Genomic DNA, 23,363 nt, shown 5'->3' with positions numbered 1-23,363 from the left:
CAACAACTAATTCACCAGAAATCTTCCTGGTCCATGGCTTGTCAGCTTCGAGCACATTCAACACCTATTCAAGGCGGACATAGCTCATGGCATTTACATTGCCCTTGGATGGTTCAGGAAACACACACCTGTGACATTCCTGCTGTTCTATTGGTTTTTAAGGCTCCTCTGCTGCATCTTTTGGCAAATGGCAGTGAATTCATCTTATTGTATTAAAATAGATGGAAATACTCATTTGGCATAAATTAATATATGGACTATCATCGGCCTCCATCTTTTTGATTTCTGGAGAGTAAAACTTTTTCTTTCCTTTGTTTGCTTTGACCAGGCCATGCAGCATGTGGGATCTTAGTTCCCTGCCCAGGGATTAAACCCGTGCCCCCTGCAGTGGAGGCAGGGAGTCTTAACCCCTGGACAGCCAGTGAAGTCCCTGGAGAGTGACAGTTCATGTCACAAGGCCTGACAAGGTCTGATCCCCTAAACCCAGAAGCTAGTTTACCCCTGGTCTGAACGCGCGAACCCAAAATATGGCCTACGTTCATTTGAGTTCGTTTTTCTAATGGACGGCATCCTGGCTAACGCAGAAACTGGTCCTCCCAAGGGTGGTGGCGGTGGGGGTGTTCAGCCGCCCTGTGGTGTCCGACTCTGCGATCCCATGGACTGCAGCATGCTAGGCCTCCCGGTTCCCAGCTGTGGGGTATCAGGCTCTAAAGGGGAAAACTGACAGGGGGCTGGGTGGGCCCTCAGGGAGGATGGTTCTTTGGTGAGGATCACACTTTCCCTGGCTGGCAGCTCGGCAACTCCCGGGTGCTGGGTGCTTTCCATCTGCACCGTCACGACCACCTGTCACCAGGGAGGCTGGAGGAAGTCCCTGGGAAGGGGTGTGTGTGTGGGGTGGGGGTGGGGTGGGATACCGACAGTAATACAGAAAAGTGATACAGAAAAGGGGCCTGGAGGGAAAGGAAAGGAATAGAAGGTGCAGGTCTCGGTGTAGGGGCAGGTGGGCAGTTCTCATCTCTTACCTGTGCGATTATCTTCTGGATGTGAAGGAAGCTTCACAGCTGGGTGGGAGGTTTAAGAGAAGTGAAAACAATCTGGACAGGCTCTGGAAGGAATGCAGAGTGACAGATGGGAGATAAGTGATCACCTTGAAAACTAGCGAATGGGGGCCGCCCTAATCCTGGGTGCCCACCTTGTAGCAGCCTCCACTGTGGGCTGTGTGATTCTATGGACGCTGAGCAGCTCATGGGGCAGAGCTGAGGCTTGGGACTTGTAAAGCTGCTCCCCAGGTTTGGCTCCGGTGGGTGCAGCGGAAGGTGAGGTGCTGAGGACCTCACTCTGGCTGACGTCTCCCTGGAATCCACCCTCGTTTGTGTGACAAACGGCAAGTCAGAGGAAGTCACACCTCTAACCACAGTAGCCCATATTCCCGGAAACAGCAACTTAGAAGACACAAGAATGTGGCTGAGACTGAGTGGGAAATGTGCCTTGATCACTCTTGTCTGGCTCCAGAGGCTCTGTGAAAAACTACCTACAAGAACAATGTCTATTATGGAGACTGCATTTCAAAGTCTGGTTTCCCAAGGCCGTCTTAGAGAATGGCATATTCTCTCCCATCATCATCTGCTTAATCCCAAGTGTCAGCAGGACTGAATTCCTGCTGGCAATACAGTATTTTCCATTTCAAAAATGGCTCACCCCAAAACTAAAAATTAGACCAATAGCTGTTCACCAGGAACTCCTGAACACTCTTTGCTGTGATTGTAGCAAGAAAAGCTTAGTTTGTCTTAAAGTGTTGTATATTTATTCTTTGCCGTCTATCAGTTTCCTCGGATGGGAGATCACCGTGGGAGAGAAGCAGGTTGGTCCTATTATTTCTACACTTCGGATGGACCTGACGTGACCCACTTTCGTTCTTTATCGCCTTTGCTCCACTCCCTGAGACTACAGTCATTTCCCTCGACAGTGCGTGAAACTCTGCAATTTACCAGCTATTCACTGGGTTCTCCCAATCTCAGTCCTTGTCCATAAAGTCAGAGCACACAGTGCTTGGAGGGTCCCTCTAGTTCTGAGATGCTGCTGATTACAACAGTTTCTGTTTAACCAATATAATACAGTTTGTTACAGTAAAACATTTTAAAGGCTCACTTGTAAAATCAACTTGGCAAAAACAATACATAAACATAAAGAGCCAGCAGTGTTTTTTGGCAACATCTTTCTCCCATTGGAAGCAGGAATCTATGTTAATTTTATTAAAAGACAGGCCATCTATCAGTTTAGCAAACACGACTCCCCTGGGGTTAAGTGAAGGAAAGTTGTATCTCTGAAAATAAGATAATACTGGATTGAGACTTAGAAGGTTTCTGTAAGATCAGAAAACTGTAAACAGTCACTCGGCCAATATTTATCACATAAATGCATCAGAACTCTTCTTACACGTGCCAGTATTTAACCCACCTTTTCTTAAAGGCCTATCTGTGAAGTTACAGAAAAGAACCAAACTGTAGGGAAGTAAGGTTTTGAGATCATCAGAAAAAGTGTTTACCTAGCAAATATAATGGGATTTCACAAGTCTCATAAAATGTGACATTGAGGCTACCTCTGAGAGGAAATTAGCAAATAAAAGCCTACTTGTACAGAGATCACCCACCTATAGAAGGAAGCTGCTTCTATTTTCTCTCTTCTCTAGAACCACCAGCTATAGACCACATGTTGGGAAGGGTGCATTCCCAGTAAGGTGTGTTTTCATGCTTGTGGCTTATGGAACCGTCCCCAGTGTGAAAGCAGATGGGATATTATAGAGACAGAACTCAGCAGGGCATCACCAGCACTTCCCAGAGAAGAGGAGGCCTTGGCCACCAGATTCCCAGGGGAGGAGAAGGCAACAAACTGCTGTTACTTGGTGGCAACAGTCATTATCAAAAAGCATAAGATGTGCCTGTTGGCCATCTGTATGTCTTCTTTGGAAAAATGCCTACTCAGGTCCTCTGCCCATTTGGTATGATTATTTGGGATTTGGGAACTGAGTTGCTTGAGATATGTACACGTTTTGAAAATCAACCCTTGCAGGATATATAGTTTGCAAATATCTTCTCCCATTCAGTAGGCTGCCTTTTGGTTTTGTTGATGGTTTCCTTCGCTGTGCAAAAGCTTCCAGAGAATTCATACAGATGGCCAACAGTCATATGGAAAGAGGCTAATCTTTAGGGAAAAGCAAATCAAAACAGTAATGAGACACCACCTCACACCTGTCAGAGTGGTCGTCATCATAAAGAAAACAAATCAGCGGCACTGGTGAGGAGGAGCGGAAGAGGAAGGCTTCGTGCGCTGTGGGTGGGAGCGTGAGCTGGTGCAGCACCATGGAAAACAGCACAGAGGTTCTTCAAAAAGTTAAAATAGAGCTATAATGCAGGCAGCATGATGCAGTCCAGCAATTCCATTCCTGAGTATTTACCTGAAGAAAATGAAGCACTAACTCAAAAAGATATGTGCATCCCTGTGTTCGTTGCAGCATTATTTACAATAGTCAAGACATGGAACCAACCTAAGTGTCTATCGATAGAAGAATGGATAAAGAAGATGTGGTATACAATGGATTACTACTCACCCATAAAAAAGAATGAAATCTTGCCATTTGCAACAAAATGGATGGATCTAGAGGGTATTATGTGAAGTGAAATAAGTCAGAGAAAGACCAATACTGTATTATTTCACTTATAAGTGAAACATATGGAAAAGCAAAACAAATGAACAAAGGAAAAGTCAACAGACTCACAGATACAGAGAAAAGACCAGTGGTCACCAGAGGGCAGGGCGTGGGGGCTCGAGTGAGGCAGGTGAAAGCGAGTAAGCATAAACGTTCAGTTATGAAATAAATAAATCAGAGGGGGATAACACACAACACAAAGAATATGGTCAATAAAACTGCCAAGAACTGTATGAAGACAGATGGCTACTAGACTATTGCGGTGATCGTTTTGTAATGTATTTAAATGTTGAAATACTATATTGTACACCTGAGACCAACATAATATTGTATATTAAATATACGTCTATACAGCAAAAGACACACTGATGTATAGATCAGTCTTATGGACTCTGTGGGAGAGGGAGAGGGTGGGGAGATTCAGGAGAATGGCATTGAAACATGTATAATATCAGGTATGAAACGAGTTGCCAGTCCAGGTTCGATGCACGATACTGGATGCTTGGGGCTGGTGCACTGGGACGACCCAGAGGGAGGGTATGGGAGGGAGGAGGAGGAGGTTCAGGATGGGGAACACAGGTATACCTGTGGAGGATTCATTTCGATATTTGGCAAAACTAATACAATATTGTTAAGTTTAAAAATAAAATAAAATTAATTAAAATAATAACAATGATAATAATAAATATACGTCTATAGTTAAAAAAAGATGACATCACCCTTTACTTGGCACTGGGTGGAACACTTTAGACACATTTCTCATTATTTTTTCAGGCCCATTCTTTGGGATGGAGATCATCATCTCTACTTAATAAATGAGAAAAATAAGGATCAGAAATGTTAAGAAATTTGTCCCAGGTTTGAGGAGGGGCAGAACTTGAGGAGATTAGAACTTACTTCTGTTTTAGCCTCTAGTCTAAATCTCCCTCTAATTCTGCACTCACCCAGCTGCTCAGGCGGCATTTTCTAAAAGAAGAGACTGGCCCACAGATGCAGTGAGACACAGGAGAGAGTGGAGTTTGCAGACGGCATGTCTGAGTTCCAATCAGGTGCTCTTTTTCATGGGCTTTTGGATAGTGAGAGGGTCTTCTGTCCGCGTCTGCAGAGTGGGAGGACTCAGAGATCTTGCCAGGAATCCCCTCACTGGACCACTGGAGCGCTGCCACAGGGCAGCCTCCTGACACACGCAGCTCCTTTTCCATTCCGTGCTACCCAGTATGATAACGGGGCCTCGTTAGGTCGACATTCATATATGGGCTTCTGGGGAGTTTGGTGCAACCCTGTGGGTTCACAGACCAGAACATGCGAGGCTTTCATCCGTAGACCCAGCTTTCTCTGCAGAGCATTACAGCCTAGAACACAGCAACCCCACCAGGACACTGTTCCCCTTAAAGACCTGGCTGCCACACAAGCCAGCTTCCCCCGGAGAGTGTCTTCACATTGTCCTTTTTAATTACAGCAAGATTAAATACTGGCACAACACTCATTGCCTAGAAAGTCAATTTCAAAGGAGAGTGATGGAAAATTTTATCTCCAGATAGTTGGAGCCTGGGATGGCATGGCAAATGCCCCCCAGATTTCAGTAGTGACTTGGGTGGAGCAAGAGACTGGCACACATTTCTGGAACAAGGTGGAGAGCATGTGTGCCCCCTCGCCAAGCATTTATCCTGGCAGGTTGTGCCGGCAGAACATGGAGCAGTAAGCTTTGCACCCTGATGGGGACAAATGAACCTGCCTGTCATGATTATTCTGTGACAGGCTGTGATCTGTTGAGACCCAAGGATCAGCCCAAACAATCAATGAAGGTTCTAATGAGTAGAAAGCTTACCAATAAACAACCTTGTAATAAGAACTGCTGCTGCTGCTGAGTCACTTCAGTCATGTCCGACTCTGTGCGACCCCATAGATGGCAGCCCACCAGGCTCCCGAGTCCCTGGGATTCTCCAGGCAAGAACACTGGAGTGGGTTGCCATTTCCTTCTCCAATGCAAGAAAGTGAAAAGTGAAAGTGAAGTCGCTCAGTCGTGTCCAACCCTCAGCGACCCCATGGACTGCAGCCCACCAGGCTCCTCCGTCCATGGGATTTTCCAAGCAAGAGTACTGGAGTGGGGTGCCATTGCCTTCTCCATGTAATAAGAACACTCCTCCCCTGTTTGCATAGCACTTCACAGTGTCTACAACCCTTCCAACGTACATGGTTCAGTTTAAATCTCACGGCAGGCCTGCTGGGTGTTACCATTATTCTCAGTTCATGCAGCAGCAGCAGCGCAGCTGTGGCTCCATGTACAGAGCAGGATCTGGGTGTTAGGAACTGGGCAAGCACTTTTTTGTTTTTGAATCCTTCAGCACATGTTGTTGAGCCCCTACTCTGTGCCAGGCACTTTCCTGAGGATTGGGAATAAAGACAGACAACAGAGTAAGAGCGCCAGCCCTGAAGGAGCTGATGCTCTAGCTGGGGGAGGAGCAACAATGAGAATCAGGGTTGAGATGGTCAGTGCCCGGCAGAGAAATGAGGTGGGAAGGGGACGAGATGGTCAGTGCCCGGCAGAGAAATGAGGTGGGGAGGGGACAAGATGGTCAGTGCCCCGCAGAGAAATGAAGTGGGGAGGGGACGAGATGGTCAGTGCCCGGCAGAGAAACGAAGTGGGGAGGGGCAGGAGGCAGGGATGAGGGCGGGCCTGTGGGCAGATGGTCTGTAGCTGCTCAGGAGAGGACCTCCAGAGAAGGTGACATTTGGGTAAAGATCTAGAGGCGTCTGCGGGTCTGCAAGGAGGGCGAGGCCAGTAGGCATGGATCCTGTGACTGCCCTGCAGGGAAGACGAGGTCGGAGGGGCCCAGGGGCCAGGGGTCAGGGAGGAGCTGACGGGCCCTGAAGGACTCCAGCCCGACTCTGAGCAGGATGAGAAACCGCTGAACGTGATCTGGCTTTACTTTTAGTACTTTTCCCCCCTTTAATTTTCAGAACAGCTCGCCAGACTAGGTGCTATTATAGTCCCCCTTTAGGTGAATAGTTAAACACAGAGGTTAAGTGACTTGCTGGAGAACACACAGTAAACATGGGAATCAGGAGTCCAGCTTGGGTCCGTCTGCCTGCGGAGCGCATGATCCTATGCCTTCCTTAGCCATGTTGACTTTTCAGCCCTAGGAAACTTGGGCCGCCCCTTCAAGCGTGTTGCCCAGGATCACACACCCGGGCAGCTGTGGAGTCACTGGACTAGTTGAAATCATTTTTCCCTTGCACCAATATGTTATATTTGTTTATAATTTATCATGTCCATCTTTATGGAAAAAAGTAGGGTACAAATTTGTGAAATATCTTTAAAGTGGTATGAATCCTAGACTTTCCCTGCTATACCAGGCTCTCTCTTTCTCTCTCTCACACACGCACACCCAGAGATAAATAGAAAATGAATCAAGGACCTTTATAAAAACCATCTGGTAGAGATTATCGATCGTGAAAAGGTTAGGCAATGTCCAGTGTTACTCGGGCAAGGACAAAGCTGTTGTAAGATGTCACATGTGTTGGGGCACCTGCACTTGTCCCCACCCTGCTTTGAAAATAACACGAGTAGAAAAGGCCCAGAAAGGCAGGTGGGAAGTGCTGTTAAGTGGCAGTTGGACACACAAAATTGCCATAAAGTGCATATGAAAACTGATAAAATCAGAATAAAGTTATAGTTTAGTTTTACTATGTTACCAGTGTACCAAGGTCGATCTCTGGTTGGTTTGAAAATGTTCCATGGTTATTTAAGATGTTATCATTGGCAAAAGCTGGCTGATGATACACAGGAACTCTCTGTACTGTTTTCTCAAATTCTTGTGAATCTTAAATTATTTAAAGATAGAAAGCTTTTTATTTTTTAAGGGGAATGGGGTTCAAAGGCATGTTTGTAGCAGCATGGTTAGTAAGAGTAAAACCTGGAAGCAACGTAAATAGCGATTTCATCAATAAGAGACTTGTTACCCTACAGCCAGATGGTTTAGGATATTATTATTATTTAGTTGCAGATTTGTGTCCAACTCCTTTGTGACCCCGTGGGCTCATTTGTAGCCCACCAGCATCCTCTGTCCATGGGATTTCCCAGGCAAGAATATTGTAGTGGGTTGCCATTTTCTTCTCCAGGGGATCTTCCTGACTCAGGGATCAAACTCGAATCTCTATTGCTGCTGCTGCTGCTGCTAAGTCGTTTCAGTCGTGTCCAACTCTGTGCGACCCCATAGCAGCCTACCAGGCTTCTCTGTCCATTGGATTCTCCAGGCAAGAACACTGGAGTGGGTTGCCATTTCCTTCTCCAAGGCATGAAAGTGGAAAGTGAAAGTGAAGTCGCTCAGTCCTGTCTGACTCTTAGCGACCCCATGGACTGCAGCCTACCAGGCTCCTCCATCCATGGGATTTTCCGGGCAAGAGTACTGGAGTGGGGTGCCATTGCCTTCTCCCCAAATCTCTATTAGGCAAGTATTAAAGAGAACAGAGCACTAAGAGGAAAAGAGGAAAAAGCAAAATGCAGAACGTGTGCAACATGCTATGAATGGTGTTTCAAAAGGCGAGTGCACACAAATATGTCTGTGTAAACTGTCTCCAGGAAGGAATTTAATATCTAGGATATTTAAGGAATCAGTACGAGCCAGCAGTTCTAACTAGAGAAACTGAGAGTCTGGGAGACAAGTGGAAGAGAGGCTTTTTCTTAAAAGAAAGAGCTTTTTTTTTTTTTTTTAATCAGATATGTGCAATTACCTATTTGAAAGCAAAATGTTCTGAAATGCGGTGCACCACCAAAAGGGAACCTCATGACCTTTCCGGTTGTTAATCATGCGTAAATAAAAGCAGGGACTGCATAGTAAATACCTGATGGATCTAAGAAAAAGCTTAAAATCTCTGTATGTCAAAATACCACATTAAAGGTAAAAATAGAGATGAGGAAAAGTACTCATTCCTCAGTTCAGTCTCCAGAGCCAGTGTCCTAACTGAAAAAAAGTGAGGAACAAATTTTAACATTTGTGACAGCTGAATATTAATATCTTTAATATATTAAAAGCCTGTTTACTTATCCAAAAGAAAAATATAAATACCATCAAAATAGAAAAGTAGGTAAAAGAACAAGGCAATGGGCTACCCACAAAAGGAGAAATGCAGCTGGCAAATAAACATACCAAAAATATCCAATCTTGCCAATTATCAGAAAAAAGTAAATTAAAACCAAGTAACATTTCCCACCTTTCATGTTAGCAAATAATGAAATAATACTACTTCCAACCCAGAATTTCTACCTCTATGAATATATCCTAAGGAAAGTGGTCTAAGTGTGGGGAAATGTTTATCTAAAAAACAAAATTCCTAAGTTGGTGTTCCTAATTCTTAAAAAAAAAAGTCAGAAACAGCCTCAGTGTTCAACAAGAGGAGGCTGATTACATAAATGAGAGCCCAGCCATTCTATGGAGTAAAATGTAGGCATTAAAACAGTTACTATGAAAGATGGTCAGAGTATTGCTACATGAGAAAAGCAGATTCTGTAATGACATTCGATAGCCTATGTATAGTATTATGTACATGTTCTATCTTGGGGAAAAGTGCTTAGGATTTTTGCCTTTCCTTAAGGAAAATATACCTGGGGCTTCCCCGGTGGCTCAAACAGTAAAGAATCTGTCTGCAATGCAGGAGACCCAGGCTCGATCCTTGGGTCAGAAAGATCCCTTGGAGAAGGGAATGGCTACCCATTCCAGTATTCTTGCCTGGAGAATTCCTTGGACAGAGGAGACTGGCGGGTTACAATCCATGGTATATAGATAGATAGATAGATATACCTAGAGAGTTCTTAAAGGAAATCTTCCAAAATGCTGACAATAGTTCTCTTCAGACAGGACAACCACAGAATTTTTTTTTTAATTTCACAGAATTTATTTTGCTTATCTCCATGTTCTCTTTGTTTCTACCACTGTATTGCATGTATGTGTAAAAAAATCTAAATTAAATAAGTAAATAAAGTCCCTTTAGTCTATGAAATTGAAATACAATCAAACAGTGAACATTTGTCAGGCAGGTTTGGACAGAGCCGGCTGCTGTTTCCGTGCTCCCTCCTCCCCGCTCCCTGTGGACAGCCCCCATACTTGCTCACAAAGCCCCTTCCACATCGGAAGCCCCAGCTCAGCCCCTCTGGACACAGACAGGCACCGCCTTCCTCGAAGCACCTAGCGAGTAGCCGGTGAGCGCTTTCCAGCTACGGCACTGGTTAACAGCGTCAGGGGCTTTTTCCTTCGCTGGAATACCCGGAGTCACCTAGTGCGGTTCTATCCTGCGTGACTGCTCTGTGCCAGGCATCGGGTCAGTCACTGGGAGGAACACGGACAGGAGTAAGTTATGGTCGCTAATCAGTCACAGAGCTCTTAGTGGCAAGCAGCAAACGTGCTGCAGTCTGTGTGTAGGAAAGAAATCTATCAAAGACGTCAGGCAGCTCACAGGCTTTGTGGGAGGCCAGAGGCACAGGCTTGGTTGCCACGAGGCCACGTAGACTCCTAAATCTCGCTGCTCCAGCAAGACGCCTCTGCCTTTGTTCACAGTCGCTGCCGCTCGTGCCATTGACGCTGCCCTCGGGACACCTCGCACTAGGAGCAGCATCCGCCACTGCCATCTTTCCTGGGGGACTCTGTGAAGTGGCAGTTACCCTGTGTCCTTTAAAGGGGGTCCTGCTCAGCGTGTCTGATTGTGGAACTGAAGTCACACACCTGTGACAAGGATTCCAGGATGCCAAGTCCTAGAGGCTACTTAGGTGTGATGGGACTCACATTGTGTGAGATTCTTCAAACTTGTTTAAAAAGAAACCAAAGGGCCACGAACCATGACAAATGTGCCCCTGGCTTTCAGGAACTCCGAGGCAGCAGCGGGCAGTTTAAACACATGAGGAGAAAGCAGAAGTGTGCAGGGGCCTGTGGGGTCCCTGGTGAGAAGGGAGGTCGCCCCTCAAGGGAAAAGGAGAGCTCCCCCAAGCCGTGTTGGGGGTGTAAGACTTATTTTAGGGGAGGTAGAGGCAGGCACTGGAAAAGATCACCATGGCCAGCTCTGAAGAGCTCTAAGAGCCAATCAAGTAAGAGGTGAACCTCTGTGGGCAGAGGAAAAGCCAGGGTGAAATTTTAGGCACTGAGGCAGGCTGCAGGGGGACATTTGGGGATACAGTGGTGCTTTGGGTTCAATCGTGTTACCCCCAAATTCATATGTTGAAATCCTAAGCCCTAGTACCTCAGGAAATGACTGTATTCAAGATGGGGCCTTTAAAGAGGTAAAGTAAGGTCGTTATTAGACTGTACCATAATCCAATATGACTGGTATCCTTGTAAGAAAAGGAGGTTAGGACACAGAAGGAAGACCACAGTGAGGAGACGGCCATCTACAAGCCCAGGAGAGAGACTTCAGTAGAAATCAACCCTGCTAACAGCCTTGATCTTGGACTTCTAGCCTCCAGAATTGTGGGAAAATAAATGTCTGTTGTTTAAGCCACCCAGTCTAAAGTATTTTGTTATGGCAGCCCGAGCAAACTAGTAAAATGCTAAGTTCCTCAAATATACCAGAAGGTTCTGTTTGATGCCGCTCCCCAAAGGCCATCCTGGGCATGCAGGGCTTTTCAGAAGATTATGGTTGAACACAGAGAAGGAAAGCTTGCCTGATGTAGTCAGGAGTGATGGCTTCAGATTGAAGAGGGGTTTTAGAAAGTCTGGGTTGTCCAGGGAACCCTGGCTGCAAGGGTGCTGTATTCTCAAGCCGTGGAGAATGGCTTGGGACATTTCTGTTGTCTCACAATACACCCTCAGGAAGCCTGCTGGGCTGACCACTAAACTATTCTTATGTTCCTTCTTGAAGCCCATCTTCTACACCTGACTTTGTAAATCTTCATTTCTTTGTGTGTGAAATCAAAAAAGACACATGCCCTGTGCCTAGCCACCCACTCAGCACAAGGGAAGGCTCAGGAGAGTTCTCTTCCTCTGCTCTTTCACAGCAGAGGCAAGTGCATATTGGGGTGGGAACAGCAAAGGCAAACACATGATTGGGGTGGAGACCTGATTTATGAACAGCTCATAAATCATCTGAAACCATACTTTCCTGTTGATAGTCAAGCCTCTGTAAACACTGAATGTGACCTTGGCGTGTCATCTTTTCTAATGATGCCAAACATGCGGTCTCCGTCTCCGATATAAGTCCAGTGTGACTTTCCCGGGACGCACATGCCTGCAAGGACTCCTGCTCATCACAATGGTGGGTAACTGGGTTTCATACAGAAAAGAAAGATATGTATAGCCTTTATTTTCATAAACTGTGATGGATGTTTCTACTGGGTGCTATTCAGGGTAAATGTGACCTGGTCATGAATCTTCTATACTTGAAATGCAGTGTGTAGGAGGATGAGCATCTGGGAGCTTGGGAACATCTTTGTGAATTTAGCATTATTTCTGTTCTCTGTTATTTCTTCCAGCAATTTTGGGATTAAATTGGGTTTCATATATGTCTCTAATTCTTTAATTCTTTGGCTTTGAGTGAGTGATTTGTGAAATTAAATATAACTTCAGAGCTACAGCACTGTGTCATTTTACAGGAAACCGAACCTGGGGAAGGCCAGAAGCTGCCTCAGGGATCTCACCAGGAGCCTGTGGGGCAGCTGAGCCCTCTCTCTAGGCCAGTGGTCCCTAAACCTGCCTGTGCAGTGGAATCACCTGGGGGTCAGTGAAAACTACTGATACCTGACTCTCATCCCAGATATTCTGGTTTAATTGGTCTGCAGCGAGGCCTGCCGGAGTTCCAGGGTTTTTAAGCTGCCCAGGTGATTTTTATGCTCTGCGAAATTTGGGGACAACACCCTAGGCCCTTTTCATTGTTTCATGTTGTATTAAGAAGGAAATGTGCATCAAAATCTGTAAAGACTCATCCAGACCCTTCTCTGTCTTTAATTTAAACTTGAATTAAACTAATTCTTCTTTTTCGAAGTATCCTTTTGTAGAATGAGTAAAAGGGAAAGGAGTGGGCTGCTCTTAGGGTGCAAGGGAAGTAGAAGGAAGTGCCCCCCGCCCCGGCAGGAGTAGAAAGTGAGGCTGGAGAGGATCGTCCGTCCTTCAGAAACGGTCTTGAGACAGAGCTGGAAATGGTATAAAAATGGTGGGATCCTCCCAATTCCACTCAGACCCCCCCTCCTCCAGCTTCAGAGTGAACTTAACCCTACACTACAGCCCTGGCAGGGCCCCTGCCCAGCCTAAGACTCCCTCTGAAGTCACCTGACTCTTGCTCGTACAGGACAAGGCTCTTCAAGGCGCAGCGACTTAGCTCAAAGGACACAATTTCTAGGAGCACCACCAGCCTGCTTCATCTCAAGGCTGGGCACCAAGCCCCACCATCTAGAAACTATAACAGATGCCAACTTTATCGCTGCCCCATCTCCTGTGCCTGCAGGTGCCAGGGGCCGTGTTCACTGAGGACAGGAGAGGAAGCGGAGAAAGGAGGGAGCGGCTATGGAGACTAGAGTATGGGAGCAGGAAGGGAGTTTAGGGTTTCTCTGCTTAGAAGTGGTCCTTGGACCAGCTGTATTGGCATTGTCAGGGAGCTTGCTAGAATGAGGACTCTTTAAATTCCACTGAATCAGAATCTGCTTTTTATTTAATAAGCTCTCCCAGGGATTCATATGCACATTGAAGCAGCATTGGTTTTGATCATTTCTCTTGTGCTTCTCACCTGGGGCATTTGGTAAATATTCAAAAGCCCAGGCCCTACCCTTCAGTGAGCTTGAGACTGTGGGTTCCTTATTAGTAACCCAGGTGATGGCCAACCAAGTAGGGGAACCTCTCTTTTCATGAAGGGAGAGAGAGGGAGAGGAAGAGAGAGAGAGAGAGAGAAAATGCATGCCAGTGGCAAGCTATTTTTGAGACGGTGTCAGTTGGTTAACTGAACAATTGGTTCTCCCCGTGTCACCACGTTCGGATTCCATCTTCCAGTCCCTGAATCACAGGCCTCTGCTCAGAGCCGCAGGAGTCATGGGAATCCTGCTCTCCTCACTCACCCTGGTCCACAGCCCTGGCTCATGTCCATCGACACCTCTGTTCCGAGAGTTGGTGAAACAAGACCTTCAAGATTTCTGTGGTCATTTCCCCCCTTCCAGTAGCCCCCTTTTTGGGTGAAGAGAGCAGAAATTTTGCTAATGAGTCTGGCTTTTTTTTTTTTTTTAGAAAACATTCAGGTTTCCACAGTGATCTTAAGCTGAAGATTATTCAAAAGAAGAAAACAGGGAGAGCAGGTGCAGCCTCAAGTCCTGGTGTGAGCTAAACGTACAGAGGGTTTGTTGTGGGAATTCATTTATTTCTTTGATTATAAAATCAAGGCATTTCATTGTGGACAATTTAGCAAATAAGAGTCCAAAGAAGAAGTAGTCATAATCCCTCAGCTCAAAAATGACTTGCTAAAATGTGCCACAGACCGTCAGTCTCTCTCGGTATCTTTTTACACTGTAGGAATCACACCAAGCAAACTGCTTTGTGACCTGTATTTCACTTAACGATATACAGTGATTGTTTACTCACGTCACTTCATTTTCTCTTACTTCCTCAGTTGACCGGTGTCTTTTCTGAATCTCCGTCTTGTAAACCAGTCCTGTCCTTGAGCATCGGTGATTTCTGTTTTCCCACAGCAGTGAGCATCCCGGAGGAGCAGCTGATAGCCTCTGTGCTCCTCTCTTTAGGACCAAGTCTTAGAAGTGAAAAGACTAGAAGTGATGAAGGCAAAGGCTGTAAATAGTCTGAAGACTTTGAATGCGTATACACCCCGTAAAAATTGTTCTAATACAAACCGCCCTCGTGCATTTTACTTCCCATCTATGTCTCTATTTCCCTCTGGTGTTAGAAATTGACTCATTATTTTTGTCATCCCATTATGACTCTACTGTCTCTACGGTCGCATTTCTCGTGTTACATGTCAGTGGAATTTCTCATGTGTTTATTCATCATTTCTATCAGCATCTGTGCCTGTCTGTGTGAAACGTCACCTTGTCTTCTCTATCATTTTTCAGCTATGTTTCCCTTTTTTCCATGGATATATAGAAACTCTTCATATATTGATGTTCTCCAAATTTGGTAACTGTTTTTTTAATTTTATGAGTTACAACTTTTACATATTTAAACCTATTTATTTTCTTTTCCTTTTCTGCTTAGAATATTTGCCTGTATTTCTGTGATTAGTTTATGGTCTTATTGTAAACATGTAACCTTTGAATCCTTTTAGAAAGTATTTTATTGTGAGAACTGAAGTAGACAATGAACTTTTTTTCTTCCTCAAATAGTTCACCATTTGTTCTAATACCACTTATTGAATAATCATTCTCTACAGATTTCAAAGACTAAATTTATTTTAATAATATATATTTATATTTACTCATAAATAAGTATATTTTTTTCTGGGTTTTTTTTAATTTTGTTCCATTTATTTGTCTCTGTATCAGCAACACACTACTTCAAGTAGCATCAGCTCATAATTAATTTTAGACACTTACAGAATAAGTACCCTCATCCCATCTTCCTTTTTAAAAGGTTCCTGGAAATTCTCACCTTAAAGTTGTTTAGTTTGCTCACCTCAAAATGATGACAAGAGCAACCTGATGCCTTCCTTTGTTCTACAGATCAAATATCAGCCTAGATGAGCTGATATGTTCATCAGCCATCAGCAATGCCTTTATCATCTGGAAAATGAAGTTCTTAGCCTTGTGGTCTAAGAACTCTAACTATCCCAATTAGCTTCAGCAAGTCTCCAATTGTGGTTTATTTGTCTTCATATCTTTGTCGTGTTTTATTATCTTTGTCATTGTTCTATTATCTTCTTGAAACTCTCTTCAATCCCTTATTTCTGTCGTTTAAATTATACATGCCCTGTAAAGCAGCTAAAAATCTCCTATCCACAAGGGTTTCCTGAACTCCTCTGTAGTAAAATAGCACACTAACATTATTGCTCTATGACTTTTCACTCACATTTTGCTTCTTCCCCAGTTAATTTTAGTAACTTTATAGATCTTGTTTCTTTGTTAGATTATCTGAAGATAGAAGCTCTACCTTCAAACCACCTGTCAGAGCCCAGTAGGGCCCTCCCTACAGGACACTCAGTCAATAATTACCAACTGAATCCATTCATTTTTCTTCCCTGGCCCTTCTTTACTTTACAGAACGCTCTTCTGTTCAGCTTTGTGGTTTTAGCCACCTTTGTGACTTTATGCAATGCCCAGTGCTATTTCATACCTAATGAGAGCTCCGCATCTAATGGTAAGTCTTGACTTTTCAATGTTTTGTTATTTGATTTCATCTCAGTAAATATAAACTATTGGCAGATGAATAACCTTAAATCTGCATGAGATAGAGGGTTAGGGCAGATGTATAAATGGAGTAAAATGAGGTACTTCAACATTCCATTTATATAAGAAAGTGGTTCTCAATCCTAGCTGTATGAGAATTGCCTGGAGAATTTTTGAAGCTTACTCAGCCTACCAGGCTCCTCCGTCCACGGGATTTTCCAGGCAAGAGTACTGGAGTGGGGTGCCACTGCTTTCTCCGAATGTTCAGGCCCATTCAAAACCAGGTAAATCAGAATCTCAAGGATAGGATCTACAATTTAGAAGCTTCTTGATTGACTCTTACATGCAGTTAGGGTTGAGAGTCCTTGATTATTCCAGCACTTCTCAAACGCTAAATGTGTGTGCAAACTCTCTGGGACTCTTACTAAAGTACAGATTCTGATTCTGTGGGCCTGGAGTCGAGTGAGAGTCTTCACGTCTCATGACCTCAGGTGGTCCTAATGTTGCTGGTCCCTCAAGCATACCTGAGATCCACGGACCACCGCGTATTTACAGCAGTGGTTCTCATTCATGATTGAACATTTGAACCAACTAAAGGAGACGTCCAAAAATACAGCAGCCTGGGCCTCATGCCCAGAGATTCTGATTTCTTTGTTCTGCGTTGGTACCCAGGCACAGGTTTTTTGTTTTTTTGGTTTTTTTTTGTAAAGTGTCCAAGATGTCTCATATGTGCTTTTGGGGTTGAAAACCAAATAAAAGAGGAGAAAAGAGGCATTTATCCAGAGATAATATAGCAGGAAAAAGTCACCCTAAGTACTCCTAGGCTCATAATTTGTTGTTGTTTGATTGCTGAGTCAAGTCCAGCTCTTTTGTGACCCCATGGACTGCAGCCCGCCAGGGTCCTCTGTCCATGGGATTTCCCAGGCGAGCGTATTGGAGTGGGCTGCCATTTCCTTCTCCAGGGATCTTCCTGACCCAGAGATTGAACCCACGTCTCCTGCATTGGCAGGTGGACTCTTTTCTTCTTTTTTCTCTACCTCAGGTTTGGCAAGTGTATTCTTCCCCGCTGAGCTATCAGGGAATTTTGGCTCATAATAGCCATCTAATTAAAGAGGGAGGGGCTTACATTGTCTTGAAATGTCTGTTCTGAAATGAACTCTGGATAGATTTAATCTTGTTGTAAGGAAAATATGATAAGTAGTATGAGTTAGAAAGTGCTGAATTTAGCCATGAATGAATATATGAGTACTTTTCTGAGATGCTTGTAAAATCACCGAGAGTCTCTCTATGAGTGGGGTGGAGTACAGACGGTACCAACGAGCCCCAGTGTCCTTCTCCTGGTTGTGTGACCTTAGGACTCTGCTGATGATGCCACATGCATTATTTTAGGATGCAAGGATCTCAGTGGAGTCACACACGAGCTGAAATCAGACTGGAAGACTGAGAACTGTGAAAGCTGTCATTGTTCCAATGATGGAATTGAATGTTGCAACACGTAAGTCTCAAGCCAGCTGGGCTGAGAGGGGCAGGCGGCCACTGTTGGGGTCCTGTCTGAGGAACAGCTGCTCCCTCTTTCAAAACCCCATCCTGGGGCTTCCCTGGTGGTCCAGTGGTTGAGACTTGTTGCTTCCAATGCAAGGGGCTCAGACTTGATTCCTGGTTGGGGGACTAAGATCCCACATGCTGAGCAGCCACGCCAAAAAATTTAAAAAACAAACAAAAAGCCCCAAATCCCCAAATTCCATCTTGAAGGAAGTTTAGTTTTCAATCCTATTTCTTTCTTTTCTTTTTTTAAATCATGGTAAAATATACATAACATAAAATTTACCATTTTAACCATTTTACAAAGTAACTTTTAGTGGCATTAAGTATATTTGCGATTTTGTGCAACCATCTCCACCATCCATCTCCAGAAATCTTTCTTCTTCCCAAACTAAAATCCCAGACCTATTGAACAACAACTCCCCACCTCCGACTCTCCCTAGTTCCTGGCAACCACCGTTCTACGCTGTATCTATGAATTTGACAACCCTAGGTGGAGGTGTCCCCACTCCAGTGCTCTTGTCTGGAGAATCCCAGGGACGGGGGAGCCTGGCGGGCTGCAGTCCATGGGGTCGCACAGAGTCGGACACGACTGAAGCGACTCAGCAGCAGCAGCAGGTGGAGGCGTCCAGTATTTGTTCTTTTACGACTGGTATTGGGAAGGAAGAAAACTCCTCCCACCTAGGTTCTTCTGGCTAAGAACTAAATTTACATGAGACTGATTAACAGGAAAAAATCAAATTTATTTTCATATGTATGGGAATCCCACAAACATGAGAGGTTTAGAGACAGAAGCACAAGGGCAGGTAGAATGAGTTACATATGCCATCCTGTGCTAAGGAAAGAGATAGGAGCTTGGGCTTTGCACGGACAGAGCGTCATTCACAGGATGAAAAGAGTAAGAGTATCCGTTTCATAACTAGATGTTTCCATCAGTTCAGTCGCTCAGATGTTTACCCTGACATATAAACGGGGTCACTTAAATACAATTTGTCTCTGGTAATAACTCTTTTGTGGGAAGAATCCTCAATTTAAATACTTCCTAGGGAGTTGGGGGGTGGTGACAGTAGTTTCTTTTGAGGCTGCAATGTGACTATTGCTTTTAGCTCAAAATAAGCTTCATGAAAAAGTGGCACATATTGGGGTGGCTCATCCTGAACACCCACACTGGCTTATGTCAGTGTAATGTCCTCAAGAATCATTCATGTTGTAGCATGTCTCAGAACTGCATATATACAGTAAACATTTTTCAGCTTTAAAAAGGAAAAAATTGCATTCAATATATTATATCACATATATATTAGACAGATAAATATATTAAATTTAAATATATAATAATACATATTATCTATAAATTTAAATATATTGAATTATGTCTATATTATATATAGATATATAGATATCTATAGAAAATCTGTATGGATACATAGATATCTATAGATAATATTATATATGTATATACACACATATATAATCACATTTTGTTTATCCATGTATCTGTTAATGGGTTCCTTCTACCTCAGACTTATTTCTTTTAGGTCATTTTTGAATTTTGATAGTAACTTTTATTATTAAATATCTATATCCATATGGGTTGCTAAAAACAGGAAAGGGTACCCAATAGTCTGAAGCTGTTCTAGAAGGGATCTGGCTTTCCTGCAGCCTTGCCTGGCCTGTGGCAATTTGCAGGAACAGGAATGGCTCTGAACACAGGCAGAGGATGTGGATGTGAGGAGCAAAGGATGCTCTGTAGTGATCCTTGTACTCTAAACCCGAAGTTGCTTCACTGCTCAAGTTTAACTCAAGTCACTCGAAAGCTTGTGCAGATGTTTTCTTCTGGATGCCAAAGTTCTAGTACTCGGGCCAATAAAGCAGAGAGTACCTGCAAACTGGTCCTAATTCTCCTCTTTCCTCAGCAGTTGCATCCAAATCAGCCATCCCACCTCCACTCCTCCCCATCCCCATCCATCTGTTGTCTTGACATCAGTCTTGGCCCTATAGTGTTTCACAAGGACAAGAGTGGCTTTGATGATAGAAGCATTAGTGTGAAGAAGTGTTCCCCAAACTTGCCCGATCACAGACTCATCTGAGAAGCTTAATGAAATACAGATTCCTGGGGCCCACGTCTGAAACCTACTAAGTCAGGATCTACTGGAGGCCATGCAATTTGGATTTTAATAGGTGCCTCAGAGAGTCTTGTGATACCTATTACCAAGGAGTAGAAGCACAAACACTCGACTTAACTCCAAACACCCGAGTGCTACTGAAGTTTAAGTACCTGGGAAGTTCTGAATCCATTTGTTGAGCATGCCCCATGCCAAGTGCTAAGTGGAACAAGAGGAGTATCGGATCCAGAGACTGTATGTCTGGCTACCTGAAGCAGGTTTGCAGGTACTGCCTTGAGTGAGTCACATATTACAACTGAACCTTGATTCTGTGCTCCTGAAACCTGATTTTTGTCTTTTTATCAAGTGTCAATGTGACTCTGGAGTGTGATAGCATCAGCAAGATTAAGCCCAGTGAGCCTTTCCTCTCTGACATCAGAGTACCCCTCCACAGTGGCCAAAGCATCCTCGTCCACTAGATTTGACCCTCCCCACCCCACTCTGGGATGCCTCATCACAGCCATGTCAATGTGATCCTTTTCTAGGGGTCTCATGGACCTAGTGTGGAAAACAGTGAAGTGAAAAGAGCCTTGATGCTGGGGCCGGAGTAACTGAGTCTGAATCTCCATTCCCTTGTATAGCAGCTGTGTGACTCTGCATAAGTTTCTTAACCTCTCTGAGACTCAGTTTCCTCACCATAAAATAGGGATAATCAAGTGAATATGAGAATTCAATGAGGGAGTTCCCTGGTGGTTCAATGTTTAGGACTTGGCATTTTTGCTGCTATGGGCCTGGGTTCAATTTCTGGTTGGCGAACAAAGATCCTGCAAGACAAGAAGTAAGGCCCCCAAAATTAATTAATTAAATGAGATTCTTCATATAAATTCAGGCTACTCTCATGGCTCAGTCAGTAAAGAACCCTCCTGCCATGCAGGAAACATAAGAGAAATGGGTTGGATCCCTGGGTCGGGAAGACCCCCGGGAGAAAGGAACGGCAAACCACTCCAGGATTCTTGCCTGGAGAATCCCGTGGACAGAGGAGCCTCGGGCAACAGTCCACGGGTCACAAAGAGCTGAACACTACTGAGCGACTAACACACACAGAGATTCATTTAAACTCATTAACTTAAAACACATTTAATGTCTTCTCTAGACCAGTTATGTCCCTCGATCCTGGGATAGAAACTGGTTTCAGGTCAGAGCCCACAGAGCCCCTTCCCTGCTTCCTGCCACCTTGCCTGTCTCACTCAGCACAGAGCTTCATATGGAGGAGACTGGCACATTTTCTCTACTGCTCAGAGTCTTCAGCCCCTTTCTCCTACAATCATATCACCGCCTACGAAGTTTCTCTTGTGAATTTTTTTTTTTTTTTTGGTGATACATGTTTTGATAAGATTTTCTCTAGGGGAATTTCTTCACTCACTACACTCTTTAAGGGACATTGTCTGGATTTGAAGCTGCCCAGAAGCAATTGAGCTTGAGGTTGGTGGCCCAGGCCCAGGCTGCTCTGGACTCCCCACTTCCTGGGTCACCCACCCTTGGGAAAAGCTTCTTCCAGCGTTCCCTTTGGTTTCCATATTACCCTTTGGGCATAGGATTGAAATGTCCTCTTTTGTTAAAATAAGTCAAAGGTCACTTTGTGGAAGGAAGTGTTGTCACAAAGGCCATGTAGATAGCTATTTTGTATGCACTTTGAAGATGGGCAATTTAAATCTGGAGTTTACAGGTGGATTTCAAGAGGGCAATGAGCCCTAAAATTGTTTGCACCCTTGAATGTGTGGGTGGATTCTCCCCAGGGAGGTCTTTTCCAGTTTTCATCAGCTTCTCCGTGGGCTCCACGGTCCCTGACTGAAGTGATCCATTGTTCGCGTTGGCTGAGATAGCTCCTGACATAACAGGCCCCCTTGCCAGCGCTGGGACGACTAACCCTAACCCTCCCCACATTCAGGCAGCAGCACTGCTGACTGCTTCCTGAGCAGCAAGGACAAGAAGAGTCAGGCTGGAGCAGGCTACCTGGCCTCAGGGGAGTCCAGACCTCTGGGCTTGTTGGAACTCGCTGCTGTCCAGTATGTGCAGGATGGAATTTAGCCATGACGTCAGGGGTGGTCTGTGCTCATAGTTCAGGCCCTGTGTATTGGGGTGCAGATTTCTGAGAGTGACATGTTAAGATTCCCTTATGTAGGTGAGGGGCACTCCAGACACCTGGAGTGTGGGCCGCTTCCAGCTCAGTTAGCCCCCAGGGAGGCTGGGCATCCTGTTCCTTCTAACACGTGTTGTTCTTCTGTCAATGCCAGTGCAGCTATACCTATGGGTTATGACAGAGACAAGTGCCAGGCGGTCTTCAACAAGGAGACCTGCACCTACACAGTGCTGGAGAAGAAGGACCCACTGAAGAACTGCACGGTCACGGCGTGGGTCTTATAACGTGCTTTCATGGGCCCAGAGCTCCCCACCTGGGGGCCCAGCTTCTCCCAGGTCAGGCTTCATTCTCCTATGGCCTCTAACAGTCTGATTGTATAACCCTACCTATTAGTAAAAAATGTTTTAAGCAAGCACTTGAGTATGTGTGTACTTTTAATTGATAAATTATGTATGCATTGATATAACACACATTATGAAGCATGCAAACAGATAAAGGAGGAAACAAAAATAAATGCTGATAAAAGTTATAATATTTTCCCTCCACTGCAACAGATCATTGTGTGTCCCTCACTCAGAGGAGCGCTGCTGCTTTTCTTGCTTTTGGTAATCTGTGCCCTGCTGTCCCAGTGCCCCACTGTCTGGTGGATGAAATCCTCTTTTCTCTGAGGTTTCCATGCTCATTGTTCCTTCCTGTTCTTCAGAGAGCATCTGCTGAGTCCTTCATACGCGTCCGTGTTTGCCTGAGGTTAACCTGGGAGAAGTGCCTCCAAGGCCACACGCAGCCCAGTGGGTGTGAAAAAGCCAGGAGTCCTGACTTGCCATCGGGGAATGGCTTGGGTACAGGGCTCCAGTATCAGTTGTCAAAACCGAGGAACTTAAAACGGTGACAGTGTTGATCGTCTCTTGCTGTTTCTGTGAACAGAACATTTGTTCAGTCAACAGGTCCTTACTGGGTGCCCGGCAGTACTCTGGGCCTGGGGATACAGTAGTGAGCCAGGCCCCTGCTCTCTTGGGGCTTAGAGTTGGGTGTGTGTGTATGTGACAAATCACAAGCAAGCAAACAGTCCTCTGTTGACAATCCATGGACAGTTGGTAAAGAGCTTTATTTCACCTCTGGCCCCTCACCCCATCTGTACAAACACACTCTTGGTAGGTCCTGGATCTTGTCACCAGAAGATAATTTTTAAAAAAGTCCCTTGGTCGCTTTTAGTTGCAAAAAAAAAAAAAAAAAAAAAAAAAAAGCCTTAATCCAGAATCTTCCTCTGAATCGAAAAAGAATGAGGGACTGGAACATTAAGAGTATGATGCCATTTTGGCTTCATCTGCCTGACAGTGTTCAAGACGATTTACTTCTTCATGGGGTTTTCATGGGCTTCTTAGACATTCCCTCCTGCTCCTCTTTCTCCGTAGCTCCCTTTCCAGTCTGGTTTCTCTGGTAACTCAGATGATAAAGAATCTGTCTGCAACGCAGGAGACCTGGGTTCAAGCCCTGGGTTGGGAAGATCCCCTGGGAAAAAAATGGCAACCCAGTCCAGTATTCTTGCCTGGGAAATCCAATGGGCAAAGA

General features: G+C 44.8%; 1 protein-coding gene across 2 annotated transcripts in view; it reads left to right on the top strand.

The window, feature by feature from the left end:
• Nucleotides 1-22,206, top strand: part of MSMB (microseminoprotein beta) — a 47,036-nt gene extending 24,830 nt beyond the window's left edge. Inside the window, exons 1-4 of one of the 2 annotated variants that reach the window (XM_014479739.2) lie at nt 11,904-11,947; nt 15,882-15,978; nt 17,397-17,502; nt 21,949-22,206. In XM_014479739.2, coding sequence (XP_014335225.1) covers nt 11,945-11,947; nt 15,882-15,978; nt 17,397-17,502; nt 21,949-22,078 — 336 coding nt within the window. In that variant the 5' untranslated portion in view covers nt 11,904-11,944 and the 3' untranslated portion in view covers nt 22,079-22,206. Of the gene's footprint in view, nt 1-11,903; nt 11,948-15,881; nt 15,979-17,396; nt 17,503-21,948 lie in introns of those variants that run through there. The other variant, XM_070364738.1, reaches the window with a different exon arrangement.
• The last annotated feature ends 1,157 nt before the right edge of the window (nt 22,207-23,363 follow it).

The sequence above is a fragment of the Bos mutus genome, chromosome 28 (assembly GCF_027580195.1).
Source record: "Bos mutus isolate GX-2022 chromosome 28, NWIPB_WYAK_1.1, whole genome shotgun sequence".
Classification (NCBI taxonomy): Eukaryota; Metazoa; Chordata; class Mammalia; order Artiodactyla; family Bovidae; genus Bos; species Bos mutus.
Note: the sequence above shows the minus strand (reverse complement) of the source record. Positions and strands in the feature narration are given on the sequence as shown.